We start from the raw sequence: 16,751 nt of genomic DNA, 5'->3' as shown, positions 1-16,751 counted from the left end.
AGTGGAAGGAAGGCAGCCATTGGATCTCAGATGAAAACCTGGGTGGGTGGAGGGTTTGTGAAGGTGGGTATCAAAGGCAGGGCCGTCGGGAAGAAAATCAAAAAGCCATCAAACTTGTTTGTGGGAGACGATTATGCTGCTCAACAGGAGGGATGGTATTTAGATCCAAGTCTTGGTACTTTATCAAATCAGTAACTTTTACTAGTCCCTGAGACTTATGCCCGTCACATTTATTTTAATTACAAACGTTATAATAAGTACTTAAAATGACCTTTTAGTTGTGATTTGGGGGAGACTGGTCTAAGCTGTATTGTCAGTATTGACAAAGTTCTTAATAAATCATAATTTCTAGCATTCTTATGAAGCAGACACCAGCTTGTAGCGGTTTCTAGTAAATATAATTTCTCAGAAGTGTTTATTTAGTAACCGCATGAACCGCCGACAGAAACTGATGGTGTCTCCTCTTGAGGTGACAAGTGCAACTATACATAAATGTGTCATTTTCAGAAGCCGTTAACTACACACATGAAAACACCCATACACCCTCAAATGAAAGATGGTGGCAGATTCCGACAGCGGGACCGATCATCAGTCACTTGACAGCACGAATTTACTCACTGATTAAGACAGTAACACCTCTTCTCATATTGTGCATAGCGTTGGTTTCCTTGTCATGCACGCAGCCTAAAGTGATGCTGAGCAGAAGAGCCAAACGTTAATGAGTCAACGGATGTAAAAGTGCTGAAATACCAACTGATGCTTTGCTTTGGTTTCACCGCTCCAGGTGGAGGTAGTTTTTTCTTCACTGGTGTGGCTGACTGAGAGGTGCAACACGTTCACACTGCTGCTGATTCAAGAGGCTTTCTTTTATCTGAAACTTTCTCTCTCTCTCTGTTTGACTGGAAGTCACTGCGAGCAGGGAGCAGACCTCTGAGGTGTCTTGAAGAGGCCACTTAAAAAGAACTAAAGACAAGATCTGAGACATCTGGGGGGGGTTTCAGCTAAATCCCCAGATACTCCCCTCACACATCTCCTCCTCACTGTACCGAGCTATTCAACACGCACCCCCTCCTCCCTCCTCCTTTGGACACCCTGAGAGCTCTGAGCTCTGTCCCTTTCTCTCTGAAGCCCTGCCTGAAGTCTACCTCTCTCTTGCTTTTGCATGACAATTATTCTCCCAAGTCCATGGCCCAGGACAATGCTTGTATAGATGGGGTTTGATGTCTTTTAAGCTATTGACCAGGCTCTTGGGGTCTACCTAAGCTTCCCTGGTCCCGGATCTCTGTGGAGGACCGAGATAATGCAGATCTCCAGGTTATAGTATTGCAGAAGCTGATTTTCAGGTTCAGAAGAAGAAATTCTGTCTACAGTCAATAACTGCTGTTTGTGATCTGTGACCACAAGACCACAAGATAAGTTTGAGGTGTAACAAAAAAAATTCTGCTAGACTTCCTTTTATGTTCATATTTTCCTGGTGTTTTTCCATCCTACGTTTTATTTGAATTACATTTATGCCTCCTAACAAAATACTTAAAATGGATAACCTGAAAAGTCAGAATAACCTAATTGTTCACCAGTAATTTCACAAACTGGATAGAAAATGTTCAAGTGATATTCCAACACAGCTTCATTGCTGCACCTGAAGACAACACATTGGCCCTCAGACCAGTTTTGGACCTTTAGGCCGTATCAGACTGGATGCCATGGTACTGGCCCTCAGCAGCCTGCAGACCAGAGTGAAACTGTTTGTTTCAGCGCACAGGAGGGGTGAGGGGGAGGAGGTGGGTGTGGGGCGGAATCAAAGGCTTGAGACTTATTGTTCCAATCTGAAAAGGAGCTAATGGTCGACCATCGCAACTCGGGATCTGAAATCCACGGGGTGCCCCGGGGCCAGGTCGTACAATGGCACCCCCCCTCCTTTCCCGCAGTGTGTCTTCCTGCCGCAATCTGCGGCCAACGACTCGCGCCGGGGGAGCGCATCTGTACAGTGCTCCGGCCATCCAGGCCTCTGAATGGCCACCGATCAAGGGTGAATGGGAGAAGTTCACCTGAATGCTGTTGGTCATTTCACACCCCCCAAGATAATCAGAATCAAAAGTGGCCAAAATCTCAGCGTCCAGTGTTTGAGAGGATCATGACAGCGTTTTGTCTGCAACCTCAGATAAATACTGCGCAAATATCCATCCTGGCAAAGCAGTACAGACATTGTTTAGATTTTGCAAAATCCCCGTGTTTGGTTACAAATAACAAGCGTCTCCAATAAAAATAAGACGACTGAACAGACCCAAGGTAAGCACACTAAAATATCCAGTAGGTAAGAAACAAACAAAACAGGGAAATAAAGGCGTCGTGCGTGTTCCATCATGCACAAATTCTCATAAACAAGCTTGACACTTCTTTTTCTCCTTCCTCACGTATAATGTCACCCTGCCTGTCTCATATATTATACTGCACTCAACAGGCCATTTCTAATACAGCCTATACATCTTTTTTCTTTCACGCAGCCTACATGTGCCCAAACATCAGTTTCCACTGAGCTGCCAAAATAGCTTAGCCTGGCTCGTATGTTCGTTTGTTTCAAATCAAATGTGGCCCCATTAAGCGCGTTTGTTTTATCACAGTTATTCAGGATTACAATGTCAGTTTATTTTATTCAGTGTTAGCAATTAAAATGAATTCAAGTCGGAATGATGGCTCAATGGCAGGGATTTTAATATCAAAGCCATCTCCTTAGAGGGGAATAATTTTAACAAACCAAGCATTATAATTCATGTATGAGGTGAGCAAGTTATAGTGTCACTATGTGTACAGGACCTGAGCCTATTTAGCAATGTAAATATAGATTTTAAGGTGACTTCAAACTGTTGGATTATTATCCTTACTAATTATTTTGCATTGCGCGTAATGACTTTTAAATTCACTTGAAAAGCATAAAACACTGTTGCTCTGCAGCAAAACCGGCTCAAAGTTTAGATGAAAACACACCCACTACTTTGGGAAGAATCAAGGTCATTCACAAATTCACCATCAGCTGTGCGCAATTGTCTGCGCCAGCCAATGGGCGAAGAGATAAGGCGATCTCCAACACCCGCAGCTGTGATTAGGAAAACCTGTGAAGCCGAGGCTGGAGGGGAGCATTTGAGCTTGAAGGTGGGGTGAGCGGCCGTGGCGATAAACACTGGGCTTCATGGAGTAGGCCGTAAGCGTATTGGTGTTTATGTTGCACCAAAACGGCAACTGCTTAGGCCCATATTTATGCGCAATTCCCCCTCAAACGGACTTTTCTCGGACAGGTGCGGGGTTATTCTTGGAGAGCTTCTTCCTCTCTCATCCCTCTTCGGCTTGTGTGCAGACTTGACACGGATGAACAACTTTACGATCAGTCCTCGCTAAGTTTTTTTTTTTTTTTTTTAATTGTCAATTTTGGACACGCGCTTGTTAAACAGGCTCTCACGCCGTTTGGAAGATGTCTGAAAGACCGCAGAGACCGGAGTGCCAAAGCCGGCCGTATGACTTCAGCCGCACCAACCCTTGCCCCCAGATTTTGGGTCAGGAGAGTGTGGGTGGCGCTGCGTCATTCCAGTTTCCTCACGGCGTCCTGCCAGACCCGAGCCTCTTCTACAACAAAACCGCGTATGGTGGCATCACGCCGGCATCTGCGCAGACCTTTTTCCCTTTCCCACCCGTCACGAGCGACTACAGGGGATCCGACGTACAGGCTGGAGAGTTTGGGCAACCCAAGCCCTGGTATCCCTTCGCTGCGCCCGAGTACACCGGCCAGGTACCCGGCGTAACAGCAGCTACGCAGCCTATAAACCTGAGTCCCCCCATTGCCGAGACCCGGGAGCAAATCAAACTGCCCGAAATAAAGACTGAGAAGGACAACAGCGATGACTACTCAACGGAGATCAAGGTTCAGCAGTACCCAACACCTCCAGCTTCCGCCGCCATGCCCCACGGACTCCTCTACTCCACGGCCTGGAACACGTCCTTCTGGCCTGGGATCACCCACATCACACCACCCGGCAGCAATAATCAAAATCCCTCAACATCATCTGCATCTTCACCGTCTATGTCCCCTTCACCCCCAAGCAACGGTCTTTCAGGGAACGCGTTTTTCAGCGTGAACTCAACTCAGGCTGCCAACGGGCCCCAGACGCAGAACCCGGCCTCCTCCACGCGCAGCAGCGGGTCCTCCAGTGGCGGGTGCAGCGACTCCGAGGAGGTAAGGACACTCACTGAAGCAGGTCTGCACTATCAACCAACTCCCGTTTGTTAGAGCCAATGCAACATGTTGGGATTTGTGTAAGGACGGCTCTAAAGCCGGAGTTTCCTTCACAAATGTTTAATTATTTTCCCGTTCAACAGGAGAATCTTTCCACCGAAGAACTGGAGCAGTTCGCCAAGGAGCTGAAACACAAACGCATTACTCTGGGTTTCACTCAAGCTGATGTTGGCCTTGCCCTGGGTAACCTTTATGGTAAGTTCCCATATTGAGATACTGGTTTATATCATACTTTTCTATTGTAGATAATACTTAAAATAATGGCCTGGCTGTTTGTAATCCATACAAGTCTCAGAATGCAAATCTGGGAAACTCAATGACAGTCCTGGATCATTATATCATTCTAGGAGCTACTCCATTAGCGCTGTATGCAACTCCATGTGGCCATATTTGGATTTATCTTTTGATATGCAGACCAGCACTTAATTACATCCTTTACATACATCAATAGTAACAGTAGCGGGTGATGTGGTTGATTCTGTGGATCCAAGTGTGACAAGTGTTTTGCTTAAACTGTCAGGGCGTATAGAAGAAAAAGTCCTGAAATGTTGCTTTTATCTGGATAGAAGTAGAAGACTGGCACTCTGGTATAGATGAATCACATATACTCGTGGCATAAGTCAATCTTCCATGATTTAATTCCATGTGATATTTGATGTCTGTAGGTAAGATGTTCAGCCAGACAACTATTTGCCGCTTTGAGGCTCTGCAGCTGAGCTTCAAGAACATGTGCAAGCTGAAACCCCTTCTTCAGAGATGGCTGAATGAAGCAGAGACCTCGGAAAATCCCCAGGACGTAAGTCTGAAACTCTGACATCTGCCAACTAGTTTACAAGACAACAGATGATCATCAAGCTTCATGGGATCGGTCGTTCTTTTCAGGCCCAGCTAACATCCTGCTGAGCAAACCTCAATGGAGGCCCTCAGCTCCTGTGAAGTGTAAAATGCCACCTAGTGGCCATTACCAAGCTCCTCCATACATTACACTCCCCAAATGGGACAACCATCTGTTTAGTATATAGCACCCCATAGTAACATGATCCGATTTCCCCAGATGTACAAGATCGAGCGAGTGTTTGTTGACACCAGAAAGAGGAAGAGGAGGACCAGTCTCGAGGGGGCCGTGCGCTCTGCTCTGGAGTCTTACTTTATTAAGTGTCCCAAGCCCAACACCCAGGAGATCACACACATCTCAGATGACCTTGGTCTGGAAAGAGATGTAAGTACAAACTCTAAAAGTGATGCCGCTCGCCATTATTAAAGAACGTGTCACATTTTTAATGGACAAATGCTGTTCTTGGCAGGTGGTGCGCGTTTGGTTCTGCAACCGAAGACAGAAAGGAAAGCGCCTGGCCCTGCCACTAGACGAGGAGTGCGACGGTCAGTACTACGAGCAGAGCCCTTCCCCACTGAACATGGCCCCCTCCCCCATTCCCAGTCAGGGCTACCCTGCTTCCAGCTACACCGGCGCCCCTCCTCCCACGCTCTACATGCCCCAGCTTCATCGGGCGGACGTCCTGAAACAAGCGCTGAACACTGGACTGGTTAGTCACCTGACTGGATAAACATGCTCAAGTAGTCCCTGCCAGAGCCACAGATTGCCTTCCCAAAACCTCTCTGTCCAACCCCAACTTCAAGCTGAAGATGAGCCCCTCAATCCAGCAAACAGATCGATCGATCATATTGGCGGATTGTGAAACATTCAAAGTGGAGGCTCTTCAACTGAGTGCAGCAGTGAGATGGCTTCTTGTTCCTGTCCAGATGGTGAAACTCAACAAACTGCTAAGGACCAAGTACTCTTCATTGACATGCAACTCAACAACTGCTTTGACTTCTAACTAAAACCAAGCAGAAAATCTAAAACTAAATGTGCCTTTCTGTTTTTTGGGGGTTTTGGGTGATGCATAGTAAGTTATTCTGCAGGCTTCAATCATTGCCAGTGTGGTGTTGCAGCACGTGGTCCAGTTGTGGAGTGAGGATGGGGTTGTAAATGCAAGCAGGGTTAAAGAGCCAGGAGATTCCTTCCAGTTATACTAAATCCTGGGTAGGTTTTCTGTGGTGCAGATGAGGAAAGATCTAGCTTATCAAAGGACTCACAATGTGAGCCTCTTTGAACTGTCATCTTCGACAGTTTGGTCACTGTTTGTGCAATACTTCTGTATCTCATCTGAAAAGAGCAGCTACAGCATTTGAGCTGAATTTCATTGAAGCGGGTTGTGCAGCCTCTCATTCCAGGTGCATTTTTGCACAAAGTTGCTTTTGTAATTTGAGTATGATCTTTTTTTAAAAAACAATGGCCTGTTTGTATTCTAAACCAAGATCTAAGGTTTACCATCATCCACATCTTTAGCAAGTATTTTTAGCGTCAGTGGGAGATGAGGGTCAAAGTAGTTTTTTGAAGGAGTGTGACTTTTTTTTTTTTTTTTTTCTTCATTTGTACTCACAAATGTTTAAGCTGCTAATTCTGCCAGTTGCACACTGTCAATAATTTCTCCAGGTGAATGGGAGTGAGATGAGTCTGAACTGACTTGGATCAAGTATGCTGTCAAGTTTGAGGGCACAACAGCCAAACTGTATTTTGTTTTTATTGTAAAGGGTTTTTATGTTTATGAAATGTCAAATAACACTCGATACTAAAAGTTTGGGTGCTCTGAGTATTTCTCTTGTCTGATTTTAAGAAGTTTATTTTTTACTCAGATGATTAATTTTGAAATGAAGACATTAAATGTCATTTAATCACTCTTGAACTGCAGTCTCTGTAGGTGACAATGAACTTATCAGCAAGACCAATATTGGAAGCATCGACAGTAAAACGTTGGCGCAATCCTGTAGCCCAGAGTTACTTAAGTGTTAAGATAATCTTTCCTATTGAATTGTTTTGCTGACATACTTAAACATGAGAGTGCAATTCTAACTATTAGACTCTAACCAGTAGTTTTCAATGTGACACTTTCCTCTTCAGGTTGTAAATGGATTCAATTGTAATTTATTGAAATGTTAGCTACGCTGTTTTCAATCAAAACACCCTGAACCTTAAATGTATCTCTGCATCTCGTAATCAAGTAAAAGCGACTTTTTTATGTTTAAACTGTCCATGTGTTGAAATATGAGCAAACTGCTGAATGTCCCCCCACCCCCACAGTAAAACTTTTGGTACATCCCACCGAGTGTGGTAAATTCTCTGTAGTTGTGCAGTTCAACAACAGGCTCACTCCCATTGTCAACACATCTTGATTTACAACCATATGTGGTTACATTGTGCATCGACGGAGGAACTGAAATTCTGGGTTCTTCACTTGTAATACGGCGCCTCAGCATACGTACTCATTGACTGCTGTAACCGAAAACACCTCCTGTTTTACATAGGTTTCAGGAAGTTCAGCTTAATCTCAGAATTAGCTTGTGGTGCTCCCTGCAGTGACACTCAGTGTGTATTTCTCAAGGAAACCGTTTTTATTGGCAAGGGAAGATGGACATTAAAATGAACAGAAGTCACAATTTAACAGACCAAACTCTATATGAAAAAGTCTTTGAACATCTTCAATCCCAAATACATTGCAGACAAAGTAACATCAAAAATAAACTTTCTGATATCAGATCATTCAACACCTTGCCTACCTTTTGCATAGTGCAGCGTCATGAAAATCTCAAAAGAATATGGATAGCATATGCCAAATTTTCAGCCATTGCATCATTACATTCAGCACTGACACTGCAGCTGCAGCAGTGTTGAGTTGGAGTTGACTTCAAACTCTGGGCTTTCTTTGCTCGGTTTTTCATGTTTTTGGGATCCTCTCCTTTAAATTCAAGGACAACATCAAGGAGAAAACATTTGGCATGGGATCAAATGCAGCATTTGTCTTCAGTTCAACTACATCTTCAAGTTTTCTGTGTTCTAAAGGCCACAATGTGTCCACCAAAGAGAGACTCTTAGTGGCATTTAGGGCACACCTTTGTGCTATGATGTGGTGTTACAGTACATGTGTTTCAGGCTCGGAGTCACATTAGTGCTGTCAAGGTGGACTGGAAGATATGCCGTGTTGAGTTAAGTTTAAAGAAATAGTTTAACAATTTGGGAAATAAGCTTCTTTGCTTTCTTGCTATTCTTGCTAACAGTTAGATGAGAACTGTGCGTGAAAAATATATAGCCAGTGCCAGCAACTGTTTAGCTTAGCTTAGCATAAAGCCTAGAACCAGGGGAAGTAGCAAGCCTACTTCTGACCAAGAAAATCTGCATACCATCACATCTAAAGCTGTTACTGCTGTTTAACAGATTATATTAACTTCATGCTATCTGTTTCCCCTGTGTTCGTGTGTGTGCTTCGATATATTCGCCAACTGCTGGCTGTAGCTTCATATTTATCATGCAACAATGACAAACAGTATCAATCTTCTTATCTAACCAAGAAAGCAAAACTTCCCAAAATGCCAAATTCTTCTTTTAACCCTAGAGAGGTCAGGTGTTCGGTATAAAGTGCGAGGGATTTAATTGTCTTGGTCATTAGTTAAAGCAGATTGGTTTCCACAATATCCTCCAACACAGTTTCCAGCACCTCAAGGATGGAATTCTTCAGCCTTTTTTGCAATGTTCAAATTTCTGTCCCATTCATTTTCTGCAATTTCTTTCATCCTGTTGATCTGATAATCTCTGTTTGCCAGTTTATCTTATAGGGACAGCAACAGTATGAAAACCAAACGCGCTGAAAAAGTATTTTATATATATCGTTGTTGTTATCATTATTACTATTATTCATGTAGATTAATTTTCTGAGACATCCAGGTCCATTTCCTCTGGCAAGCACACATTTCAGTATTTGTGTGACTCATACATCTCAAGTCATGTGGTGATCATGTGACTTCTGTGAATTTCTTGCCAGAGTTGTTGTTTCTTCTTCTTAAATGTGTTACAAATAACAGAAGCACAAGGGAAATAGACAAGTCCTGATGCAAGAAATGAGACCACAATGTCTGCAGGGTGTGGTAAAAATTGCAAGATATCAAAATGAACCACAACTGTGCAAGCTCCACTGTTAATAGCATTAATAGACCGAGGCCTTTAAGTCTGAGTAAACTTTGTGCTGAGGTAAACTGTTGTACTGTGAGCAGATCTTACACATTCTCTCCCTCCAGTCTGTGTACAGCTTCACTTTCCACTGCTTTTTCCAGGCAAAATATTCACTGTAGCGTTTCTTGTCCTCGGCAAGCCGTTGTAGATACTTTCCTAAATCTTTTACCGATGCAAATTCATCAACGTGGATGAAAGAATTAGGGGGAGCCACAGCTTTGTAATCACTTATTGGTGGTCCCATGACGACAGGCACTGCTCCTCCTTGGTAAGCGTTCCTCCACAGCTTCTCTGTGATGTAATCTTTGCTGACAGAGTTCTCAAAAGCCAAATAGAAGTAGCAGCGAGAAATTGTAGATAAGAGGGCTGTGGAGGGGACGGGTGTCTTTGTCCAGCGACCGTAAACCTTCACAGGAACTGTGGCATTGAGATCTTTGTACACTTGGCTTCTCTTGTGCTGCCTCATGTAGTTGCTGATGACCCAACAGACCAGAAGGCTCTTATTCTGAGGGACTTCTTCCACCGGATGACCTTCAGTTTCTTTTGGTAGCAGCTCGCCGTAGGGTATCGTGATATCAGCGTCCCTCCTGTAGGTTATGGTCATGTTGAAGATGTTTCTATACTGCTGCAGGTTTCCGTTGTAAACAGGGGACTCCAGTGACATCCAAGCCCACCTTTGGCCCCGCGGCCGTGGAAGGTCAAGGGGCAGCTTTAGGCCCTGTGTTAGCTCTCTGTTGTGAAACACCACCACGTCAGCTGAGGGGAACAAGGAGCGCTGATCCACAAGTCTACAGTGAGGGATGTGGTAGAGGTCCCAGCACACGTTACCCCTCAGGCTGAATGGCCTGCCGAAGGGCCAGTGCCACAAAAGGATGGTCACATTTCTACTGCTGCTCCAGTTACCAAAGGTGGAGGGATTTATGGCCGTCAGGGCCTGGAATTCTGGCAGCCATCCATGGAGAAGACACAGTGAAAAAACACAGAGGAAAAAGAGGAGGAGGCACTTCTTCATCAAGCTGAGTAAAGTCTCTTTAGTGTTATGACAGCCCTGACGAAAAAAGGGATGAAGAAGAAGGATTATGAAGGAGTGATGTTAAGTGACCATATCAGTGATTTTTGCATGTTTTAGCACATTTATTACAAATCACACATATTTAACATTGCAACCATTTTGCAAATTATGCCGCTGTGTTTAAGAAATTTGGATGTGCTTTTCTTACTGTTCCATGCATCCATTAGTTTCAATTCATTTCCATATGATGTAAAAATCATTCCTGTGAGGTAATGCAGTGCAGACTTTTTAAATCAATCTGGACACCCTGGTGTCTTTGCTATAGGTGATTTCCCATCTCTCTCCCCTCATTTCCTGTCTGTGAACCAGAGGCATAAAATGCCCCCCCAAACTTTGCACAAGCTGTCAAAAATTTAAAGGATGCATGATTTATAGTTTTGCAGCTATAACTTAACTAATTCATCGTCCTCCTCTTCTTTTTCTTCTTAATTAATTAATCAATTAATTGATTGATTTATTCACATTACTTTCCTCTAACCTTTGAGATGAAAGCAGCAGAGAGTCACCCCTGGACAAACAAGTCGGCTTAATGAATACATGAAAAGTGAACCTGCATATTCAGGGACAACATTTCTTTTCTGTTCAGAGCTGCATCAGGTTCTAATCTGAAATCTACTCAAGGTTACTGCAGGAAGTCAACAAACAGCAGCAATACAGCTGCTGAGCTTACTTTGCACTGACGTACGTCAACAGGAAAAATAAAACCTTTCAAAGGGGGATTCTCAGGGTGTGGCAGTCATGCCAGTGATGCAGACAGTTGAAAACAACATTTGCAGATTTTGCTCTTGTATCTGTGCAGACAGACATCAGACCTACTGCAGATAGAAGCATTTGCAAGTAAATACCTAACTACTGAAATTCACAGACGCCAGCTGATAGTAGAGATGTGCTTATAAAAGCAAAAGACACTCAAGGACTTTCTTAAAATCAATGAAAGTCATGTGGGTCAAACAGCATCATTCTCAGTTCCTGCAGAGGGAACATGATGATTGTGTCGAGGACTCACCATCAGGTCCTCCCAGTGTGAAGTGTCCTCCCACTCAAACCAGAGATCATGAGATGTTTCTGCTCAAGTGCGACTCAAGAAGGTCTTGTGAAAGATTCCTTTTTTTCTACATGGATAAGAAGACAGAAAGCTTTAGGAGAAACGCATGAGTGCTGAAGCTGAAGCCGACTTGAGATCTATAAATAGTCTACAGACGATGCGGTAAAATCGACACTGTTCAGTCACCACAAACATTTCACGCTGCAAATCTTTTCTGGAATGTCCAAACAAACATAGACTCAGGACCCACGATGAATTATGGGTCAGCAGGTGCAATTGTAGTTCATATAAATACAAAACATTTTGTTGGATGATTAAAAAGATGAATTTGTATTCATCAAATTAAAAATCGCTCCCTCTGTCATAGGAGAAAGAACTTTGTGGTTCTCTCTCTTTTAAAGCTGCTTGCATAACTGAGGTGCAGTATGTGCTTCTTCTTTGGACAAAATGTGAAATCGTAAAGATTGGGTGAAAACAGAATTATGAAACAGACTTGAAACTTTAGGTTTTCACTTTGCGTAAGACAAGGAAAAGACCTACAACGAACACTATACAAAGAAGGAACTGATAATGACTCACACAGGACGTGACAAACACAAAGGACACTGAGATGTTTAAGGTAGTATAAAAAATAAAAGTGAAATACTCTAGAGAAAATGTTTTGAGTTTGAGTTTGCTTGAAAGAGAAAAAGTCAGTGCACATAGGGGGAAAAAAACAAGACACAGATACTGTACATAATTAGACTATTAGTTGTTTCACCCACAAAATGTGCAGAAAATCCCAAAACAGCCAAAAAATCATAAAATGAGTGGCTTTAGCCCACTTATTCATGCTTGCACTGCACTGCACATAATTTTAAGGCAGACAGAAACTGAGCTTAACAAACCTCCCATCAGCCCATTGAGCTTCTGTTCTTGCATCAATAAATCATTTGTGTGCTCTCAGGCAGTTAAGAAAACCTCCTGCTGTCATCCCTCACACCATCTGAATACAAGACAAACTTGAAGAGTGGCCCGCCGCTCAAATTTAGCCGAGCTAGGTTTCTAAAATTACACAGAACCACATTGGGCAAAAGAGAAGCACCACAGCTCAAAAGTCATCAAAATCTAGAAAGTGTAAAATTAGACTTTGCCAGTGGCACCGGTCATCTGATAACAGAAAACAAAGTGCTCAGAAGAGTTGAATCTTTACTTAGTAGAATGTAGTTTTGTAATGTATTATTAAGTGAGAAAGAGCCGTTTCTGAAAGACAGAGGCAGCCATACACACTGTCAAATATTACGACCAGAATATTTATCAGCGGATGTGTGAGCTTAGGACGAGTGCCTCCAGATATGATTGATATTATTAAAGTTGCTCAAGTTTTTTAAGTCTGTATGGTTGAGACAAACTCTGAACAGGATGTGGTGAAAGATTTATGTTGGCAGTAGTAATGTTCTGCTCACTGGCTATGGTGCAAAGGTCACAGCAACTTTCTTACTTTGCACCCCGAAAGTATTCATTCCCCCACAGCTGGCTGACTACAACGTACCAGCTTTGACATGCAGCTCATGATTTTACACAAAATAATACATGAAAACAGCACATTTCAGAAACCAGACCTCATTAACCAGAGAGATGACAAAAAAAAGCTTTCTCCACTAACCTGATCACAAGATGAGTGCTCTGTTCCCCGCTCTCAGTCACCACCAATACCATCTTGGTTGCTGCTGGTAGGAAGCTGATGATGAGCGACAATAGACGCCGTCCCTTTTAAGGAAGCCGAGGTGTGGTTCTTGATTATGATTTGAGCTCAGCAAAACCTCTCTGTCCTTCCACATCCTTGTCAATTCCTGCTTTTTAGTAAATCTGTTGCTGTTCTGCTTCTTTAACCAGTGGGCAACACTCTGCTAGAACCACTGATCGTTATCAGGAGGTGTCCGCTGCATGTGTGTGCCAGTGGGAAGTGTTCAACATCATCTAGAATTGAGATGGAGGTTACACAAGGGTGAGCTCACACACCCCCGCCAATCATCAGGTGGAGCTCTGCTGTGTGCAGCAGTAATGTAATATTTATTGACCATGCAAATGTGGCTCAATATTAATCACATGAGGACTAGAAAGCTAGAAACTAGACTAGAAAGCTCTGTTGTGCTGCCTGCAGAGGGGAAAAAAAGCTCAAAATCTACATCTTGTACATCTGCTTTCTTAGTCGGTGCCAATCAGTGTAGCAGCAACAGCTTTGTTAAAGAAATGAATGCATCATCAGCAGGAAGTGGCAAACCAAAAACATTCTAAAAATGAAATGTCCTCCTCATGAGTCATAGCTGCATCCTCGTGAGGTCTTCGCTCCATTATTAGCACTTTTTTTTTCTACACAAAGGAAACCGATGTTGTCCTTTTTTATTCGATCACAGTCATCACTTCCATTGATGAAGTTTAATAATGGGATCATTTGTCTTGAACAATGTTCTTCCCGATTCTAATATGTACCGTATGTTTTCATTCTGTCAACATGCAGCTGTAGTTTCTTGTTAGTTTCATGTCATCTGAGCACCCAAACAATCACCAGAGACACTTTTTGGCAGAACAGAAACGGGGCTAAATTGTCTGCTGCATTTACTTTCAAAATCATGTCCCACTCAAATCTTAAACTGCATCTCAAAATTTATATCAAATTTCCAGTATTGCTTGCAATTGTTAGTATAAAAAAGACCACGAGAGGGCAGTGTTGTACAGATGTAGACGATTGTAATTTGTTGCTGGTGAGGCTGGATAATGTGTTGGGAGTCTGCACTGATATCTGTGAAAGTGTATTTTTCTAACTGTTTTGGCTCATAGCTTGGCAGGGCAGGTGGTTTTCACATGACAAAACACTGCGAACACAGTCTTTTCTTTGTATTTCTAACACAAACGGTTTGACCCGAGTAAAACTGAATCGGCAGAACTTCAGATGGAGTTGAATGTTTACAACTTTGATAGCAAATGACAAGAGAGCTAAACAGAAAATCAAATGTTAACACTTTTTTTTTTTTTTTTTTTAAATCAATACATATGTTTTATCATTAAACATATTAGATTTTGGGGGGTGCCCACTTGCTGACTAACTGATCCCAGATATCAGTAAGACCAACATGTAGGTTAACATCCTGTACATTTGTTTTAAATTAAATGTATATCTGTCCGTGCATGATCATGATCATCTTTGCTTACGCAGCAGTGGTCTGTTTGCATTGCATTGACTGTGCTTAACCAGGAGGTGGCGATATTGCTGTATTTACGGATGATTCACATGCATTTCACAAAATCTCAGGCACATTCACACACTATAAGACACTACTTTTTTCGCCTTTTAGATGTCTGTGATTTGTTAGAAGTTTTTGCTTTTGATACTTCAAATACATTCTGTTGATAACACTTGTGTACTTTAACTTAGGTAGGATTTTGAATACAGGACTTATATTCTGTATTTGTCAGAGGTTACATTCTTTAGGAGCAAAGGCTGGAAAAAATATCTAAGTGTACAAGCCGACATACTACAAACACAGAGTTATGAAGAGAAACACACACAGCACATTTTATGCTGAAAGGACAAGAGCAGAGTGGACAGAGGAAGACATGGGTGTCAACAGGGAAGATAGGGGGAGTAGATACAGACCAGAGAAACACAGAGAAAAGAAAGAAAAGATGCAGAATTCCCTTAATGGCAAATCAGTAAGAGAGGGAGGGAGGAGGGAGGAGGAGCAGTGGGGTGAGGATGGAGTTGCTCCCTGGTCTTTATGGATGAAGATGCACTGTGATGACTGTATAAACTTCATGTTACAGCAGACCAGTTTGGTGTGTCCACAACCAAAGAAGTAAATATAATTCTGCTGGAGCCTGGTGCTGGTGGCATATAATTGATTTTAAGTATCCACTCTGGATAATGTGTGCGTAATTGCACATTGCTTTGAAAATGCGCGCCACTCCTCAAACCAGACAGAATGACATACCGTTCCTGCTGCCTTCAGATGGCTGTAGAAATGTAATTAAGCATAAGAGAAGGCTGTCATACAATCCTACAGACAGCTGCAGAGGACAGATACTGGCAAGACCTTAATCTAACCCAGTGCAGACTCAAATTCAAATATTATTTTTCCTATTTTCCCTGGAATCTTTCTGTTTATACTGTCTGAAGAATACAGAATCTGTGTGAAACAAGCAAGCATAACATTCAAGAAGGCATTCATGTGATTTTGGAGAGCCCGAGGAGGCACCATCAAATATTGCCAGGGTGCATGGCGCACCACAGTGCACATCACTTCCTTTCCTATAACAGTTTTATCAGGCTGGCCTTGGCTCCCCTGTGAGATGGTAGTGATGATGATGATGATGATGCTACTTGGTCTTCCAGGTTTGGGTCAGTCAGTCTTGAGCAGAACTGAGTCTTTGCATGAGCTGGTCTTTGCTTTGCAGCTCAGTGATATTGTGTTGTCAGCTACATCAGCTGATTCCACATTAAACAGCAAACAGGCAACAATAACAATAGCGATAATGACAGCTACATGTGCAGCATTCAGGACCACTCGGAAGAGAGTCAGTTTATGACTTTATGGCTGTCGGCTTTACCAACAACAACATGGGGGAAAAAAAAGACATTTAGTTTTGTTCCTTTCAGTATTAACAGGGATGTTTGAGTTCATTGAGAGCAGAAGACACAACAGTACTGAATAAAGACTAAATTACTTTAATTAACCTTGTACAATATATGACACCAATCTGTGGATTCCACAGCAGAGAGTCATAGATGATTGAATATCACACCCATATGAATCGCCTCTCTTGTGTCCTCGCCTATGAAACAACACTGCTCTGCCTGATTTAAGAACATTTCTCCACCGATCTGCTTTCCCCTTTGGCGCCTTTATCTCACTCCTCTCTGCTAGCAACCGTCTTTCTTATTATGTCAACTTGTTTGGGCTGTGTGTGTGTCAGGGGGTGTTTCTCCCTCCTCTCTCCAATCACAGAAACCTGAGTGAAACCTCAGTGAATACCTGCAGCATGAGAGCACTTTCTGCCAGACATGAATGCTGATAAACAACTGGAAGTTGGCTGCTGGATTAACACAAAACTAACAAACAGAGGAACAACAAGAGACGATGAATGACAGTGAATCTTTTATCCACAGACTTCAAAATGTGATCTCACTGTGAGATCATTTCCCCAGATCTCACTATGATAATATACTGTCTGGCCAAAAGCATGTGGACAAATACTTTTGTTCTAGCACAATCTTTCATTGTTTAATTGAGGAAAATCTTACTGA

General features: G+C 42.7%; 2 protein-coding genes across 2 annotated transcripts; one reads left to right on the top strand and one right to left on the bottom strand.

Annotated features, from left to right (window-relative positions):
• The first annotated feature begins 3,466 nt into the window (after positions 1 to 3,466).
• pou5f3 (POU domain, class 5, transcription factor 3) lies at positions 3,467 to 5,930 on the top strand. Its single transcript, XM_076757281.1, has 5 exons — positions 3,467 to 4,225; positions 4,369 to 4,480; positions 4,951 to 5,081; positions 5,340 to 5,504; positions 5,590 to 5,930. The coding sequence occupies exons 1-5, from the start codon at positions 3,467 to 3,469 to the stop codon at positions 5,848 to 5,850; spliced, it is 1,428 nt and encodes a 475-aa protein (XP_076613396.1). The 3' UTR covers positions 5,851 to 5,930.
• A 1,808-nt stretch (positions 5,931 to 7,738) lies between these two features.
• Positions 7,739 to 13,399, bottom strand: fut7 (fucosyltransferase 7 (alpha (1,3) fucosyltransferase)). Its single transcript, XM_076757282.1, has 3 exons — positions 13,113 to 13,399; positions 11,429 to 11,534; positions 7,739 to 10,398 (listed from the first exon to the last, which is right to left on the bottom strand). The coding sequence occupies exons 2-3, from the start codon at positions 11,429 to 11,431 to the stop codon at positions 9,325 to 9,327; spliced, it is 1,077 nt and encodes a 358-aa protein (XP_076613397.1). The 5' UTR covers positions 11,432 to 11,534; positions 13,113 to 13,399; the 3' UTR covers positions 7,739 to 9,324.
• Positions 13,400 to 16,751: the final 3,352 nt, after the last annotated feature.

This window comes from Chaetodon auriga, chromosome 19 (genome assembly GCF_051107435.1).
Source record: "Chaetodon auriga isolate fChaAug3 chromosome 19, fChaAug3.hap1, whole genome shotgun sequence".
Lineage (NCBI taxonomy): Eukaryota > Metazoa > Chordata > Actinopteri > Chaetodontiformes > Chaetodontidae > Chaetodon > Chaetodon auriga.
This window is presented reverse-complemented; position numbering and strand designations above follow the sequence as displayed.

What these genes read in the sequence shown, in the direction of transcription:
- pou5f3 (XM_076757281.1), top strand. Translation starts at nt 3,467, where the DNA reads ATGTCTGAAAGACCGCAGAGACCGGAGTGCCAAAGCCGGCCGTATGAC. An exon ending in CCTCGGAAAATCCCCAGGAC is followed by an intron (nt 5,082 to 5,339) that starts GTAAGTCTGAAA and finishes CGATTTCCCCAG; the next exon opens with ATGTACAAGATCGAGCGAGT. An exon ending in ACCTTGGTCTGGAAAGAGAT is followed by an intron (nt 5,505 to 5,589) that starts GTAAGTACAAAC and finishes TGTTCTTGGCAG; the next exon opens with GTGGTGCGCGTTTGGTTCTG.